The sequence below is a fragment of the Ovis aries genome, chromosome 4, assembly GCF_016772045.2.
Source record: "Ovis aries strain OAR_USU_Benz2616 breed Rambouillet chromosome 4, ARS-UI_Ramb_v3.0, whole genome shotgun sequence".
NCBI classification, from domain to species: domain Eukaryota; kingdom Metazoa; phylum Chordata; class Mammalia; order Artiodactyla; family Bovidae; genus Ovis; species Ovis aries.
The window spans coordinates 116,286,321-116,302,041 of NC_056057.1; the positions used below are offsets into that span (position 1 = coordinate 116,286,321).

Consider the following 15,721-nt stretch of genomic DNA (forward strand, 5'->3'; position numbering starts at 1 on the left):
CTAATAATTATTTCCACAGTGCTTATCATGAAAAAAGCTCTGAATTGGATGTTAAAAAAAGAAGATAAGAAAACCAACGCCAAAATTATATACCCTGTTTGCTTTAAAAGCTTACAATCTAGTGTGGAAGAATTGAGCTGAAACACAAAGTAAAAATAGAATTATTGCTCTTGATAAATGACTGACAAAAGAGTAACTAAATAGAAGAAATATGTCACAGTAATAAATTTTTTCAATATACATGAGTTTAAACGCAGTTTTCACGGACATTTCTACTGTTTCAGTGTCAACAATAAAAACAATTTGCAGCCACAAAGGCCTAAAGATAAGAAGGGAAAAGTGTAAACAACCCAATTAGTCAAGTCAGCACGAGGGAATGACTGAAACCACAAAAAATCCAAACTTATGAAGAATTATGCAGCATTTTAAAAAATAGCAAGGTGGAAAGCTGTGTGGATTTCCATATAGAAAGTCATCACACTACACTGCTGAGTTGAAAAATCAGCTGCAGACAACTACACAAGCTGCAGCCCCATGGCATCAAACACAGCAAAACGGCTGTGGACACACATCACAGGCTCAAGCATAAGGGGTTGCTGGTTCTGCCAGTCAAAGGCGGCTCAATGCTGGCAATCTCATATGAATCAGCCTAAAATGTAAATGCCCAAATCAGGTGAAAGTGAGAGAATTAGGACTCAGGAGGTAGCAGCAATAGAAACACTCTGATCTATTTATGTTTAAAATTTTTAAATTGAGGAAAGATAGCTGATAAAAAACAACTGTTGTAACTCCCTTATCAACAAACAAGCTACATGATCATCTCTACAAATGCAAAAAAAAAAAAAAAAACAAAACCCAAAAAACTGACAATCTATTTTCTGACATCTACTCCTGATTCAAAAAATATAACAGTATGAATAGAAAAGAATCTCCTCAAACTTATTTGGGATGTCTATTAAAACTAAACACCATACTTAATTATGAAAAACTATCTGCTTTCTCCTCACGGTCAAAAATAAGATTACCTAAGCTCATCACTTCTATTCCAACTGTACTGAAAGTTATCGCAAATTCAATAAAACACAGACACAAAAGGACTCTAGATTAAAAACAAAGACAAAGTTTATCTCTGTCTTTGCAGACAACATGATCATTTATGTAGAAAATCCCATGGATTCTACAAATAAGCAATTAGAATAAGGGAGTTTGAAATGGTTATAGTATACACAACCTTACTGTATACACAAGCAATACACAAAAATAAGCAGTATTTCTAAATACTAGCAACTGACAAAAACAATCTGAAATTAAGACAACATTACCATTAACAACAGCATAAAAATATGATAGAGATAAATCTGATAAACAGTGTCTGTTCAACCTGTCTGTTAAACTAAACATTACTGAAAGAAACTAAAGAAATGGAAATACTGGTGTTCATGGATTCAAAAACTCAATATGGTTAAAATGTCAATTTTTCCCAAGTTAATCTATATTTTGAACACAAACCCAGGTTTAGCAGGTTTATTTTATAGGCACTGACAAGCTAACACTAAAATTAATATAGAAGTACAAGGGATTTAGAATAGCCAAAACAACTTTGAAAAGTAGGAAATCCGAAGACAAAGACTGTCTGATTTCAAGAGCAGTTGTAAAGTAGAAGTAGCCACAGCAGTGCAGCGCCGGCCTGAACAAATGCTTAAGAATGACGAAAGGCAATTCAGAGAAACAGCGCTCAGACAACTGGCCATTCATGGCATATGAAAGAAAAAGAACTTTCATCCTTACTCATATTATAGTTAAAAAACTCAAATTGGATCACAGATCTAAGTGCAATACCTTTCTAAAAGAAAGCAGAGCATCTTTGTGACCCTGGATTACATAAATATTTCTCAGCACCAGAAAGCACAATCCAAAGGGGGAAAATATCAATAAATTGGACTCTATCAAAATTAAATCATCTGCTCTTCAAAAGACACAGTTAAGAACATGCAAAGACAGACTGCAAATCATATATATGATAAAGAGCTTGTTTCCAGAATATAGAAATCTCAACTCAGTAAATTAAAAAAAAAAAACCTACTCAATTTATTTTTAATATATTAAAAATCTGAAGAGCGACTTTATGAAAGAAGATATACAGACAGCACATTAGCACCTAAAAAGCTGATGAACATCAGGAGTCCCTAGGGAAGCGCAAAGAGGACACTATTAACATGCCTGTTCCAGTGGCTAAAATTAAGATGACTGGCCACACCAAATGTAGGTGAGTAGGCGGAAGAAATGGAGCCTTGTACAGTCTTACAAATATAACATGTCACACCCAAGGTGAAAACCAGCCTTTCCTTAAAGAGCTAAGCCTATACCTACCATATATCCAGCATTCCATCTCTACGTGATTATCCATGAGGGAAAAAAAAAAAGTCCACATACGAACTGAGATGTAAAAGTTTAGAGCATACTTATTTCTAAGAGACAAAAAAATGGACATGAACTTAACGTTCCTAAATAGGTGAACAGACAAACTGTGGCACACCCATACTATGTAACACTTTTCAGCAACAAAACAGAACGCACTGTTAACATACAAGAGCATGAATTAATATCAAAATAAGTATGCTGAGTGAAATAAGTCACATCAAAAAGAGAATATTAAGTATGATTTCACTTATCAACTCCAGAAAATGCAAACTAATCAACAGCAATGGAAATCAGATCAGGCACTACCCAGGGGTGAGGCCAGAAGGAAGACAAGGGTCTTTGGGGCAGCACAAAGGAATTCTGGGGTTGAGGATGCTCTTAATTGCAGTGTGGGTTTCACGGGTGCAACCATATGTCAAAACCTACACAGCTGTACACTTCAGATATCTGTACCTTCTTTTATATAAATTTTATTTCAGTAAGTCTACCAATTTGGGGGCGGGGGAAGGGAGGGAGAAAACAGGGAAGGAGGAATTTGCTTTTTTAATAAAGGACCAGAATCCAGGTTTCTTTACTTCTTTAGTAGGAAAACTGAATAATTCTACCTGTCTCCTGAACTTAAAATGACAACTGGAAACTGAAAAACAGGTTATCAGTAAAATAGTAAAGTCACTGCATGAAATGTTTGCCATTATTTGCCAAACGTGATTTTTTTCAACACATTTAAGTAAAGCCTTCTAATGTGCCAGTGAGCAAATATTTACCCACCTGAAATTCAAATTAAAAGACAGTCAAAATCTCCAACATTTTGAGCCCACACTAACCTACAACATCCCTAATTTCTTCTGTAAACAACATTACAACACTGAGAACTACTACAGTCAAAAACTTAAAGTGCCCACATAATTAAATTCTTCATATAAACTCAAGAATATGAAGGGAATTTTTTTTTTTTAATAGAAGAGCAAATATATTGCATACTGGATTTTGGGAAGGGTTGGCACAGAAAGGTCAGAGTCAAAGAGGAAGGGAGGAAAAGAAAAAAGGCATGAGAAGGCAGGAAATAGAAACTTCGTCAGAGGTTTAAAAAGAAAGCTGGCTCAGTGGTAGGGTCCGCCTGCCAATGCAGGAGACACGGGTTCGATCCCTGATCCAGGACGATCCCTCATGCTGTGGGGCAACCAAGCCCGCCTGCCACAACCACTGAGTCTGCGCCCCAGAGTCCATGCTCCGCAGTGAGAGAAGAGACTGCAACGACAGCTCCTGCACCACAGCCAGAGGGCAGCCCCTACTTGCCTGCCCCACACAGAGAAAAGCAACAAAGACCCAGCATAGTCAGAAATGAGCAAATACGCAAATTTGAGGTGACTTTAGCCTATTTATGTGACTCTCAGCATCTAAAGTTCAGTTCAGTCACTCAGTCGTGTCCGACTCTTTGCAACCCCATGGACTGCAGCACACCAGGCCTCCCTGTCCATCACCAACTCCCGGAGCTTGCTCAACTCACGTCCATTGAGTAACCTGGCATAAGTGAGAGTATCAGCATCAGCCGACACATTAAGGACTACAGCGAATGTGAAGGCAGCAGGCCTTACCCCAGGTAACACGACTGCCCCCATTCCACTCTTCAGTTTTGATCTGCCTCGGCCGCCTCGTCCAGACAGTCCTGCACCGCGAGGCCTCCGCTTTCCTGGAAATCCAGACCCCCGGCCCTACACAACAGATACGGAAAAGTCAGCATTCTGTAAAGGCTCAGAAGAATTTTACATCCAAATGTGAGATAAACCATCATATGAAATGTTACACAAATACACTTGCTTCTTTTCTTCCAATCGAATGATAGCTATTAAGGGACCAGGCTTATCATTTGCATCTTCCAATACGTGTTCTACGACCTAAACATCTGCAACCTTAAAAATCAAAGATGGGTCTGTCACTGTGAATGCCCTGCATCAGTAAACCCCTGTCACTGTATTTCCATTTCCTAACCTTACATCCAAGGTGGCTAGAACAGACACACCTCTAACCACGTACTTTCATGTGTAACTAATTTTATCACATACAGAGCAAGTGTAGGGACGGACTCTCTCTGGCTGGCTTCTTATGAGTATACTAAGAGTTAAGACACGCTGAGTACTCACTACGTACTGCTCGAAGCACTTGTTCCTCTCAACAATCTCATATGGTCACTACTATCTTATTATCCCCATGTTAGAGATAAGGACACTGAGGAATATGGGCTTTCGGGAGATGCTAGTGATAAAAAATCTGCCTGCCAATGCAGGAGACTCAAGAGACCTGGGTTTGATTACTGGGTTGGGAATATCCCCTGGACGAGGACATGGCAACCCACTCCAATATTCTTGCCTGGAAAATACCACTGACAAAGGAGCCTGGTGGGCTACAGTCCAGCCCAAGAGTCCAATACGACTGAAGCAATTGAGCACGCACCTACCCTGAGGAATAAAATGGTTAAGTAACTTGCCCAAGTCATATAGCTGGCAAGTCTGGCTCCAGTGTCTACATTGTTAACCAATACTCTGTACTGCTGCAATGCGTCAAAAATAATTTTTAAGTGTACAGTAGTAATTTTTTGTCATTAAAATTGTCAATTTCCTTTAATCATTCAAAATCTGATGAAAGTAAAAGGCTTGCTTTAAATCAATGAGATGATAAATACTTGAAGAAGAAATAATTTATCTGAATTTTCATCTATAGAAATAATTTATCTGAATTTTTATCTAATACAAGAAAAAAATCTTTGGAAAAACATGTTGAATTTCCTGATGTCTTAACAAATAAGTACTGAGGTTATTTGTTTTTATGATTTTCTTATTCTCAGAGTTATTACTATCTGAAAAAAACCTGGCATCTACACACCTACTTACATATATTTAAGATTACTAAAATGCTCAGGAAAATCCTGATTTTTTTCCCCTCACAAGTGAAATAACATACCATATCTTTAATGGATCTCACTTTCCATAGTTTGAAATACTGAGCTCATTACCTCCTCGGCAGAATGGTTTCCAAGCACATAAATTATGCCTACATTGTGAGCGTAAGGAAGACACACAGGAACAAACGGGAAGGGGGTCTTTTTTCCCTTCATCTTAGTAAGTACAGCCAGCTTCCAGTTTTCCATCTGTCTCTCTTTATCCTCTTAAGCTCCTCTCCTTCAAATATCAAGCTTCTCAGAACAAGACACAGGGTAGGGTTGGACTGGATAGTCTTTGTTTCTTAATCAGTATAAAAGACTTTTTACAAGTCAGTGATTGAATCAAGACTACAGTAATCCCTCAACTCATTTTTCCTCAGCACCCAATGACACAGGTAAGAAAAAGTAGAAAATGAGTGCTCTACGCTTCAAAATGGCCAAGCAAGACTTCTAAGCTCTTAAAAAGATGTTTACATTCTCAATACCTTGCATTGGTATCTGAGTGAGCTGAAAACTAGTTCTTCTAATAGTGACAGAAAATAAGAAAGCAGAATCTAGAACTCCTCTGAAATCCTTATTCTAAATTAAAAACCATTATTCTATAGTTATATTAAATAAAGAAGATGAAATACTGTCTTCTCTAGTCAGTAACGTTTTAACTTTTCAGATGATTAACATTTTTTTCAAATTAATTTTTCACCCTTCAAAATGCATCAGATTGCTTAACTTACAGTCAAGGACTAGCAGAATTATCCACCAAAGGTATGAAAAAGTTTCTATAATTTTTATTAACAGATAATGAAATCTGCCGCAATTCTGCTATTTCTTTTCCAATTATATATAAAACATTAATGTAGTTTTTCTTTTGTTCTTTTCTGAGCAACAAAAGTTTATATTATGAACGAGTCCTTAACTACTTTATAGCCTATGGGACAAGGATTTCCCCCAACAGAAAAAATACTGCTAATTATAAAAGGAAACATTAAAAAGGTATTAGAAATTTACACTTAAGATCAGTCAAGTAAAATGGCAATTTAATTTCCTCCTAGTCCAGGTTTCTAAAGGCAAGCATGTTGCTTCTTCATATTAAAAATTTTAGATGTAAAAAGTGGCTCTGGAAAATAGAAAAATTTAATTCTTAACTTCTATTCGGACAAAACCAACCAGAAAGAAATGACATATGAATGTAAATGCAGTTTTATTTACCACTTTGATGCTCCAAATGGCACTGCCAGGAAGCTGCCTGGGTTTAAAAATTTCCCGACCTTCTGAAATGTCTGGGGACCAGGAAGGTGGGCTCACTGTATTATGGGTACTCCAAGCCCCCTAGGATATGGCAGGTGAGAAAATAGATGTATAAAACTCCGCAACGTAAAAGGTCAAAGCCAGCAACTAAGGAATTTTAGAACAGCAAAAACAAATGCAGACGTATGGAAACTTAGGACAAATTGCTTCAAGGAAGTAAGGAAAGTAAGCTTATCACTTAACAGTGACTTTATGTTTAAATGTTTGCAGCTACAATTTACATTAAATGTTATATTCTGGTTGAAACATCAGTACAATAAAGCATATTAATTTAAGGTTTATGCAACATCAACATTGACTTCCGAACAGCAATTATAGCAGGAAGATATAAATAAATGTCAATCAAACTTTAAATATTAAAACTATAAGAAACCATTTGGGCATTACTCTTTTCTAACGACTATCACTCTGCCAGCAAGGGGAAATGAGTAAACTTAAAGAATGTTATGTATACTTCTTGCTATAAACCACCGGAACAGTAGGCCAAAAAATGCAATCAGAAACATCAGCCACCAACAGACACATTCACTGTAAAATCTGGAAAGTCAGTTTGTAACCATAAGATGTAAACACCATTATAATCCTACCATTTAATTACTGTTCCTTCAGTGCCCACTAGTTGTGGACTTTGGTTTTCATTTTTATTTAGGGGATTATTATACTTATATTACATCCAAGGAACTAATTCGAAAAGCAGCAAATTGTTAAAGCAAATTGCCCTAAATTTGCAAATTTAAAATGCCTGAACTATCTGATTATTTATACGAGAAATAATACTTATCAAAATAGTTAAAATAAAACTAACACATTTTGCTTCTAAATAATTACATTCAGAAATAACCTGGACTGATCTGATGAGGACGCAGCAAAAAGAAAAATGTTTACTCCACAAAGGTAACATTTTAAAAGAAAAACACAAAACAAATGTCAAATAATAAAGAACCTATTTTGAATTAGATAATTCAACAATGCATGCTACGGTTTTACCAAATTAAATGATTAAAAGTAAAGACAAAAAACATGTTACTTACCAGGTTTCTAGAATACTAACAAACTAACAAGTAGTTGCCTATTAATCACATTAAAATACCATCAGGGAATTTAAATAATCAACCAGAAGTAAGAACTTGACTATCCTTTGGGGAGGAGACTGTTAATGAAGTAACAGTATTTTGAGAAGGACCACACAGGGAGCCTGGCTTCGCTTTAATTAACCTCCCCTTGGCTCAGCTAACAGCTACACTGGCTTCACAGACACGACGCTGTCCCACTAAGGGATCATCCTGCATCTCGAGCCACACCTGGCCTCCTTCCCGCTGCATCCAGGGTCTTCTGCAGCCTCTGCGCTGCTGAAAGCGATTTCTCCTGTAATTTTACTCCAACTCTCAACAAACAGGTGTAGTTCTGCCGGGCTCCTTCGCTCCCCTCACTGACCCATCCCGGCCTCCAAGGCACCTTCCTCCTTCCACTTGACTCGGAAGCCTGGACCACTCTCCTCTCTCTGGTTTTGTTCTCAATGGTATTTATCTATAATGAGGGCTGTAAACACCATCTTGGATGCTGCTGTTCCCCAAATTCTCATTTCTGTTTCTAGAATGTTCTGAAAATTAAAGCATCAGTCGCTTAGTCGTGTCTGACTCTTTGCGACCCCATGGACTGTAGCCCGCCAGGCTCCTCTGTCCATGGGATTCTCCAGGCAAGAAGACTGGAGTGGGGTGCCATTTCCTCCCCAGGGGATCTTCTGGACCCAGGGATTGTGCCCGGGGCTCCTGCATTGCAGGCGGACTCTTCACCACGTGAGCCGCCAGGGCAGTCATGTTCTGAAAGCTCCAAGTCATTACGATTTTCTGCTTCCCTCTCAGCATCTCTGTCTGGTGACCCTAAACCTCTCCAGTCACCACGTCTAACCTCTCTCCCTTCACAAGTCCCATCTCCCCATCTCTCCGCCCTTACACATGGACCCCGGCTGAGTCAGAAATCGGGTAGCCACGAGACCTGTTCTCTTCCCTCAGCGCTCTCCTCTGCCGCTTCAGGCCTCCCCCACCACTCCTCCGAGCCGAACCATCGGGACCTTCAGCCGCTTGATCTCCAGCCAGCCCTGACCGTCCTGCTTCCCTGCGCCCCCACGGCCAGCACCACATCCAAGCTCTCCTGGGTCTGTGTGTCCTTCTCAAGCCTTTCTCCACACCAATCTTTCTGATTTTGGCAATCAGACGGACTCCCAAAAGCTGTAAACCCGACCAAGCAAGACACTCCAAACCTTTCCTACACCTTCTGACAGTGCCCGGGACACTGAAAATCAAACCTTTCCCACTGCCTCTCTTCGATCTCATCTGGGCCGCTGATCCGCCCGATCGGATCTCCTCCCTGGCGGGGACCTCCTGCCTCACAGCGACCCCAACCCCCCCATGGCCGGCGTCTTCCGGCTCTTCGGATACGGCCTCACCTCGTCCTCCTCAGAGAGGCCTTTCCCTAGCTCTCCAGTCAACTATGGTCTCCCTCACCACACCTGAAGCATCCTCACAATGAACACAACACGGGGTCTTAAATTATTCAGAGGTAGAGTTGGGGCAAGAGATATCTAGAGTGAGTTCTCTTAATATATCCACTCAATATTCTTCTCTGAGGAGATCTGGCTAGTGTTGCACATCTTAAATTCCTTTTGGTAGATCATTTAATGTTATTACATCAGTAGACAGTTCTTAAAATATACCATAAAAGGTCATACTCTAAAATAATATTATTTCATCATAATTTAAAAGTTAGTTTGATGCTATAGTTGTATCTCATTTCAAAAAGCATTCACACCACATAACACGGATGAAGGAAATGAAGGGCTCTACAGATGAAGACTGCTTAGATGCCGTTTTCAACTGCTATGAAAAACTTATACTAAAAAGCATGGGTAATTACATTACAAACTTTAACAAGTATGTTATCAAAAAGCATTGGAAAGTAGAGCCCATGCAATTTTATAGAAGATGAAGAAAAATTATGATTACTCTTAGATATTTTGACAAAGAAGAAATTACCTAATATATACCTGAGACCTTAAAACTAGAAACTGCCTTAATTATCAACTTCAGTTATAAATTATCCTTCAGATCTCGGTTGTGATCAAAAAGCGTTTACACAGACCACTCAGAAAAGGTCAGCTTCCCCATCTACTGCAATGTGGTTTATCCCATTTTTACGCCTGATTTTACCTGTATTTATCTATAGCCATAAGCTTGAGGGCAGGCACACTATTTTTGCTCACTGCTAAGCTAAGTAGGCATTCTGTTCAGCACCTATTGAACATCTATTTTCTACATCGCCTTTTTGCACACATATATTCAAAATGCATCCATAAACACTGTACTACAATATGAAACACTAACTCCATTGGTGGTAGCCCAGAATCTTAAGATTTCTTCACCTGCTAAAAACTTACCAACATATCCCACGCACTGTGACTCTTAAATCTATCTACAAACTCAACTAGAAACAAGAGGGTTAAAAGGAGGTCAGGAGAATTCAAGTTACAAAGAGAGCTAAATATGAATACAACGAACTTGATCTCAAATGCCACAGAAACTTTAAAAATACTACTCTGCACAGACTGAATTAGGTTCCAACAATAATTACTGTTTGATGTTGGTATTTTCCTTTCTGCTGAGGCCAATCTCTCAGGTAAATTTCTCAATTTAGTAAATTACACAGCTGTTCCTGTTTCAAGGAAGAGGAAGTGGGAACAATAAGGACTGGGGGAGGGTAGGCTACTGCAAGCAACTTTGTTGGAAATCAAATCCTGCTGCTGGCTGTGAAGTGAGATCAGCCTCAGGGCTGGAGTCCAAGAGGACCCTCGTGGACTCTATCAGCTTCAAGGGTGGTCAGAGAATGTTCGCATCTTCTGGGGAAATCCACGCCTAAGTCAATCTCAAGTGTACCCTCTCCTAACACACTACGCAAACCAAGATTGCTGTTAACAGGTGAGTTTGATTTAGAGAAAGGGAGGACGGTGGAGAGAGAGGAGAAAGGAGGGCAACCAGTAAGAGAAACTGAAGACATAAGTGCTCATAATTTGTCTTTCTGGGACACACATTCACTCATGCACATTACAGCCATTACAGAAACAATTCGTTTTTATGACTTACAGGATTCTTTTAACATAAGCAAGTCATATACAAAACTGAGTTCAACATCAAATAGGAAAAGCTTAGTCCTGAGAGTGATTTGATAAGATATATACTATATAAAGTAGAGAAACAGCTGTTGCCAGTTTTAGCCTTACGTAATTTAAGAAAGCAAACTTGGCTGGTGCTAGCTGTCATTTTGGTAATGGCTTAAAAAATCCAACAGGCACAAGAAAACTGACAGGGATGCGTACTTCTAATCTGTACATCTTGTAGCTTGACACCCCAAAGGGCAAGACGCTTTGGGGGTGAAAACTAGTCTCTCAGTGGTTTAGAGCAGTGCTTCTTGGACTTGAGGCTGCACGGGGTTCTTCTTAAAGTTAACATTTCCATTCAAGCAAAGGTGAGGCCCGAAATTCAGAGTAACAGACTCCGAGGTGACATTGATATTGCTAGTTTGAAGGCACACCGTGGGCAGCAGGGGTCTGGTCATTCCTCCTAGAAAGCACGCCTGAGCCTGAGTGGAGCTCTTCCTCCTGCTGCCTGCTTCCCCACAGCACCTGTGGGCCCCTCTACTACGCATCTCACACACACAGAATAATTAAATAGCAGTTCAGTTCTAAAATGTGTGCAGCCATTAGGCAGCTTTGAACTTGAAAACCTGCTACCCTTTTGCATTTCCTGTGGCCAGTGTTTGACTCGGTCAGGCCTGCAGTTATTTTCACTGGCATGTTTCTTTAGAAATAGTTATGAGTCAACGTGTTGGGTTTCAGGACCACCTCTGCAGAACTACATTTAACACATAAATATCACATCCTTCTCAAGTCTCCATTTTCACGTGATACCTGCATTATTCTGCAAATCCAGAAAACAGGGCAGACATGTTTGCTATGCGTCAGGTGCTTTATATATATTATCATTAAATTCTAATAAGCAACTGATGTAGTTTTATGGATGAAGAAATCAAGAGAGTTGACAACCTAACTTGCTTGGTTGTCCACGTACAGGAATCAAAGAATAAGGCTTTGAAGCCAAACAACTGCACTACAGAAATGTTCATGTGAATTTATAATAATCTTTCCTAGTATCAATTAATTATACTACAAATATATACAAATGATACTAAATAGGGTTCTTAGAAGTCATTTTTATAAAATGTGGTGTAGTATTTAGAAGATATGTGAAAAAAAATCATTGTTGGCATCTACTCTACGTATTTTATTCCTCATGAAGAATAAAGAACATTTATCTACTTACTAATGAAACTTTTTTAATAGGTTCTAAGACAAAGTATCAGCATGAAGGTTTAACTCATAAGTAATCAAGAACAAACAATTATAACTACTAGGGTAATTTCTTTTAATGAATTATCATTATATATATCAGTAGTATTTTAAATTTTAGTTAAAAGTTGGCTATGAAATAATTTATCAAGAACTGAATCTTTATTTGGATGATATGATTTACCGACCTGTCTTTTAATAGCAAAACTGCCCCCTGCCCCCTAAATGCCAACAGTGCTTCTTACTAAAAGGTTTACATTTAGAAACCAGAAATTTAAGAAAGAGAAGAAAGGAAAGAAGCGAGGGAGGGCAGAGAAGAGGGAAGGAGAAAGAGAGAGGGGAGGGATTGCTTACTTATAATTAATTGTTAACAAAACTACAATCCTCTACAGCTCACCACTGGAGGCCTGGTTTGCTCTCACAAGAATACATTATGAAACTGATATGTTAATTCGAAACACTTCATTTAAAATGCTATTGCAATACAGCAGCATATTATAAAATTCTAAGGTTCTTAATAAACTACTTAAATTGATGAAAATAAGAAATTAAGTTCGCAACATAATGGCCAAGTGGTTATGATCTAATGAAGTATTATTTTTGAAAACCTCCTCTGCTGAAGAAATTTCACCTTCTGTATGAGACTCTCTCAGTAGCTGTCAGTCTTCAAACCTGTGTAAATCCCTAAGCCTCCACACTTATATGTCAGCCACAAAAAAAAAATGGTGGAAAGATAAAATGAAAAAATTCTTATAAATTTATCAAAGTACATTCAGAAGTACTTAAGTTTTCTTTATGAAGCTTTCTTTAAACATTTAATACTTCAATCAAATGTGTCTAAAAACATTTCACAGGAGATTCAATAGAAACTTCCAGTATTACCATGAAAGCAATTAGCACATGAGCACCTGAAGCAGATCACAGTCATGTGTTTTTGTTAAATATTTTCTCATAAAGTAATACAAAAAGAGAACCTTGTTCAACATCAAAACATCAGTGTATCAATAAGCTTTGAATCATCAAGTGAAGCCCGTTTCCTATACAACTAAAACACAGCCGACAAGCTGCTTGAGATCAGCAGCAACTTGTGAGGCGGTGATGAGACGGTGGCAGCTAACTAGAAAGGAGAATATGACCAGAACTGAAACAGAACATAGCAGAAGCAGTAACAAATATGAAGACATGGCTCATATAAACTGGGATGAACCAGGAAGAAAAAAATACACGTACTTGCTCTCTCATACACATACCCGTACCATTTTGGAACGTAAGTCAACAGAAAAATAATCATAATGTTTTCTCAGTTGGAGCAGAAGACTCTAAGGAGAGTTATCAGTAAAATTTAATAGGAATATTTATAATGTAAAATCCTTACAGGGTGTAAATTTCTGAAAGAAAATTAGAGATTCAAATTTTCATTGCAAAAGTCTTTTCAGAGCCAGAACTACACAATTAGTATATGCTATTCAAACAAGGAAAGGAAAATAAACTAGAAACTAACTAAGGAGGAAGAGAACTAGTTTGAAAAGAAAAATCTTTCTTGGTTGAAGAGAAAATAAGTACCAAGTAAAATACTTAGAGAAAGGCATGTATAGAGTGTTTGCATTTACTGTGTATGTCTTTGCCATAGAGAAATATGTAAATTTCATGTGGCAACTCCTTTGCCTCTGGTATAAACTGCTGCCTTTTGAAAATAAAATATATATGAATTTTAAATAGAGGAGACTAATTTCACATTAAAGTAAAATTCGATTTAACCTTTCTACTTTTCTTTATCATTACAAAAATTAGATGACCAGATATTATCCCTATAAAAAGTTAAACTTTAAATCACTAAAAGCAATCTAAATCATGAGACTTAAAACTCCAAACTACTACTGTGACTGAACACTTTGCACTGTTTAGTATCTTGCTATTTTCTAAAAATACTTCAGAAAGTAGGAATTTTGTAGAACACACGATTCTTAGCGACAGCATCTTCACTTTGCCTTGCAGTCTCACTCAAGTCTCACTGAAAAATATCTGAAATGCACCCATACCATAAAGGATAGAGCCCACAAAACTTTACAGAATAATCGTGGAACTCTCTTCACTTCCTGAAGATCAACAGTATAATCCTCAATTTTTTGTGTATGAAACCATAAAACAAATACATCTGAGAGGAAAAATGTTATACTATATCCAAAACTTTACTTTTTTAAAGCTCTATTGTCCCTACAGCATAGAACCAAAAACATTTTTAGTGGTTTCTAATAGGTTGCATTTAGATTCCAAAAAGATCACTTAAAGCTCAATAAATTAGTCTTCATTAATAGTATTTTTTTAAAGTGGCCAAAGCATATACCTCAACATTACATCTGAGTTCCACCTAAAGACAGAAGAAAATTGCCCTCAAAACCAAAGCTACACATACACCGTTTTACTTTATAGAACTGCTCCAGCATCTTTTTTTGTCAGAATCATTAAAATCAGCATACCTGTCTGGACCGAGGTCTACCAGGAGAAAACTTCCTTTTGGTAATAGCTGGTTTGCCCATGCCAATTTTGGGGGTGACTGAGATGTACGTGGTTGGCAGGATGTTTGCAACAGAGGCGTTGGGAGTGGAAGGGTAACTGTGCAGCATGTCATGGGAAGGCAAGTCGGAAGAAAGTGCTGGAGAGGAAGACACGTGAGCCTTGCTTGTGTCCGCTGCTGAGGAAGACGATGACTCGGTCTCAGAGGATAGTTTCACAGATCTGCCCTCTTGGCATAAGCCATCTTTCACTTGACTCTCAACTGCAGGAGCCGCTTCCAAGTCCATAAATGCAGAAGGCTCAGGGTTTTCTCTCTGTTCCCTTTCTACAGCCAAATGTTCTGTAGAACATAAAGAAGTGCTTTCCCCATCTGGGGACACTAAGGTTTCCAGTGGGAGAATGACAGACTCAATGGTGACTTCGGGAGGCCGAGACTCTTCCGGCGACGCCACCACATTCGGCTCCTCCACTGACTGCACTTCCTCCTGCAGCACAACCAGCTGCGGAGGGAGGGCGTCAGCGCGCTGGGTCACTTCCATGCTGTCCTCACTTGGCCTGTCACAGGTACATGCCACTTTCGGACACATCTCCACTGCTTCACCATCAACTTCACGAGAAATCTGATTTTCCGATTCAGGATCCACTTTATCTTGGGATGATTCTAGAAAATTTGGAATATCTATTATGTTAATGTACATATGAATTTTAAAATTCCTAACTATGAGTAGGTATAAAACATCAATGCCTTAAATGTCTGTAGCTCTATGGTTTAAAAGTAACAGGCTTGGATGGGAAAAAAGATGGGGTAGGGAGGGTTTCCAAAACATTACTTTCGGTTAAAATCACGCCTTAAATCAGATGGTATTCATCAAGAAAGGCAATTATTAAGTTTAGTGTCAATACACACCAGGGTTTATGGATTAGAATAAGTCACAGATGAAACCAGAAAACCTACAAAAACACTGCCTTAACAGGATCCCCAGAGTTCAAGGTAATTTCTAGTAGGAATATTAAAACAGAATTAATTTCCAATATACCAATTATACATATATAATGTTTTACAGTTTGAGCACTTACAAAGGATTTAGAATTTTGTAGGTAAAATTACATTCATTTTATAGCTAGGAAAATGAGGCTCAGTGATA

General features: G+C 38.3%; 1 protein-coding gene across 22 annotated transcripts in view; it reads right to left on the bottom strand.

The window, feature by feature from the left end:
- The window catches only part of KMT2C (lysine methyltransferase 2C), a 257,448-nt gene that overhangs the window by 81,628 nt on the left and 160,099 nt on the right, over positions 1-15,721 (bottom strand). For 19 of the 22 annotated variants that reach the window (XR_003589232.3, XM_042249047.1, XM_027969041.2 and 16 more), the window contains 3 exons: positions 14,540-15,237; positions 6,566-6,685; positions 4,017-4,133 (listed from right to left, as the gene is read on the bottom strand). Coding sequence is in view for 21 of the 22 variants with exons in the window: in XM_042249047.1 (XP_042104981.1) it covers positions 4,017-4,133; positions 6,566-6,685; positions 14,540-15,237 (935 nt within the window). In the remaining variant the exon portion in view is untranslated. The remainder of the gene's footprint in view (positions 1-4,016; positions 4,134-6,565; positions 6,686-14,539; positions 15,238-15,721) is intronic. The other 3 variants (XM_060415213.1, XM_060415212.1, XM_027969046.2) reach the window with 1 other exon arrangement.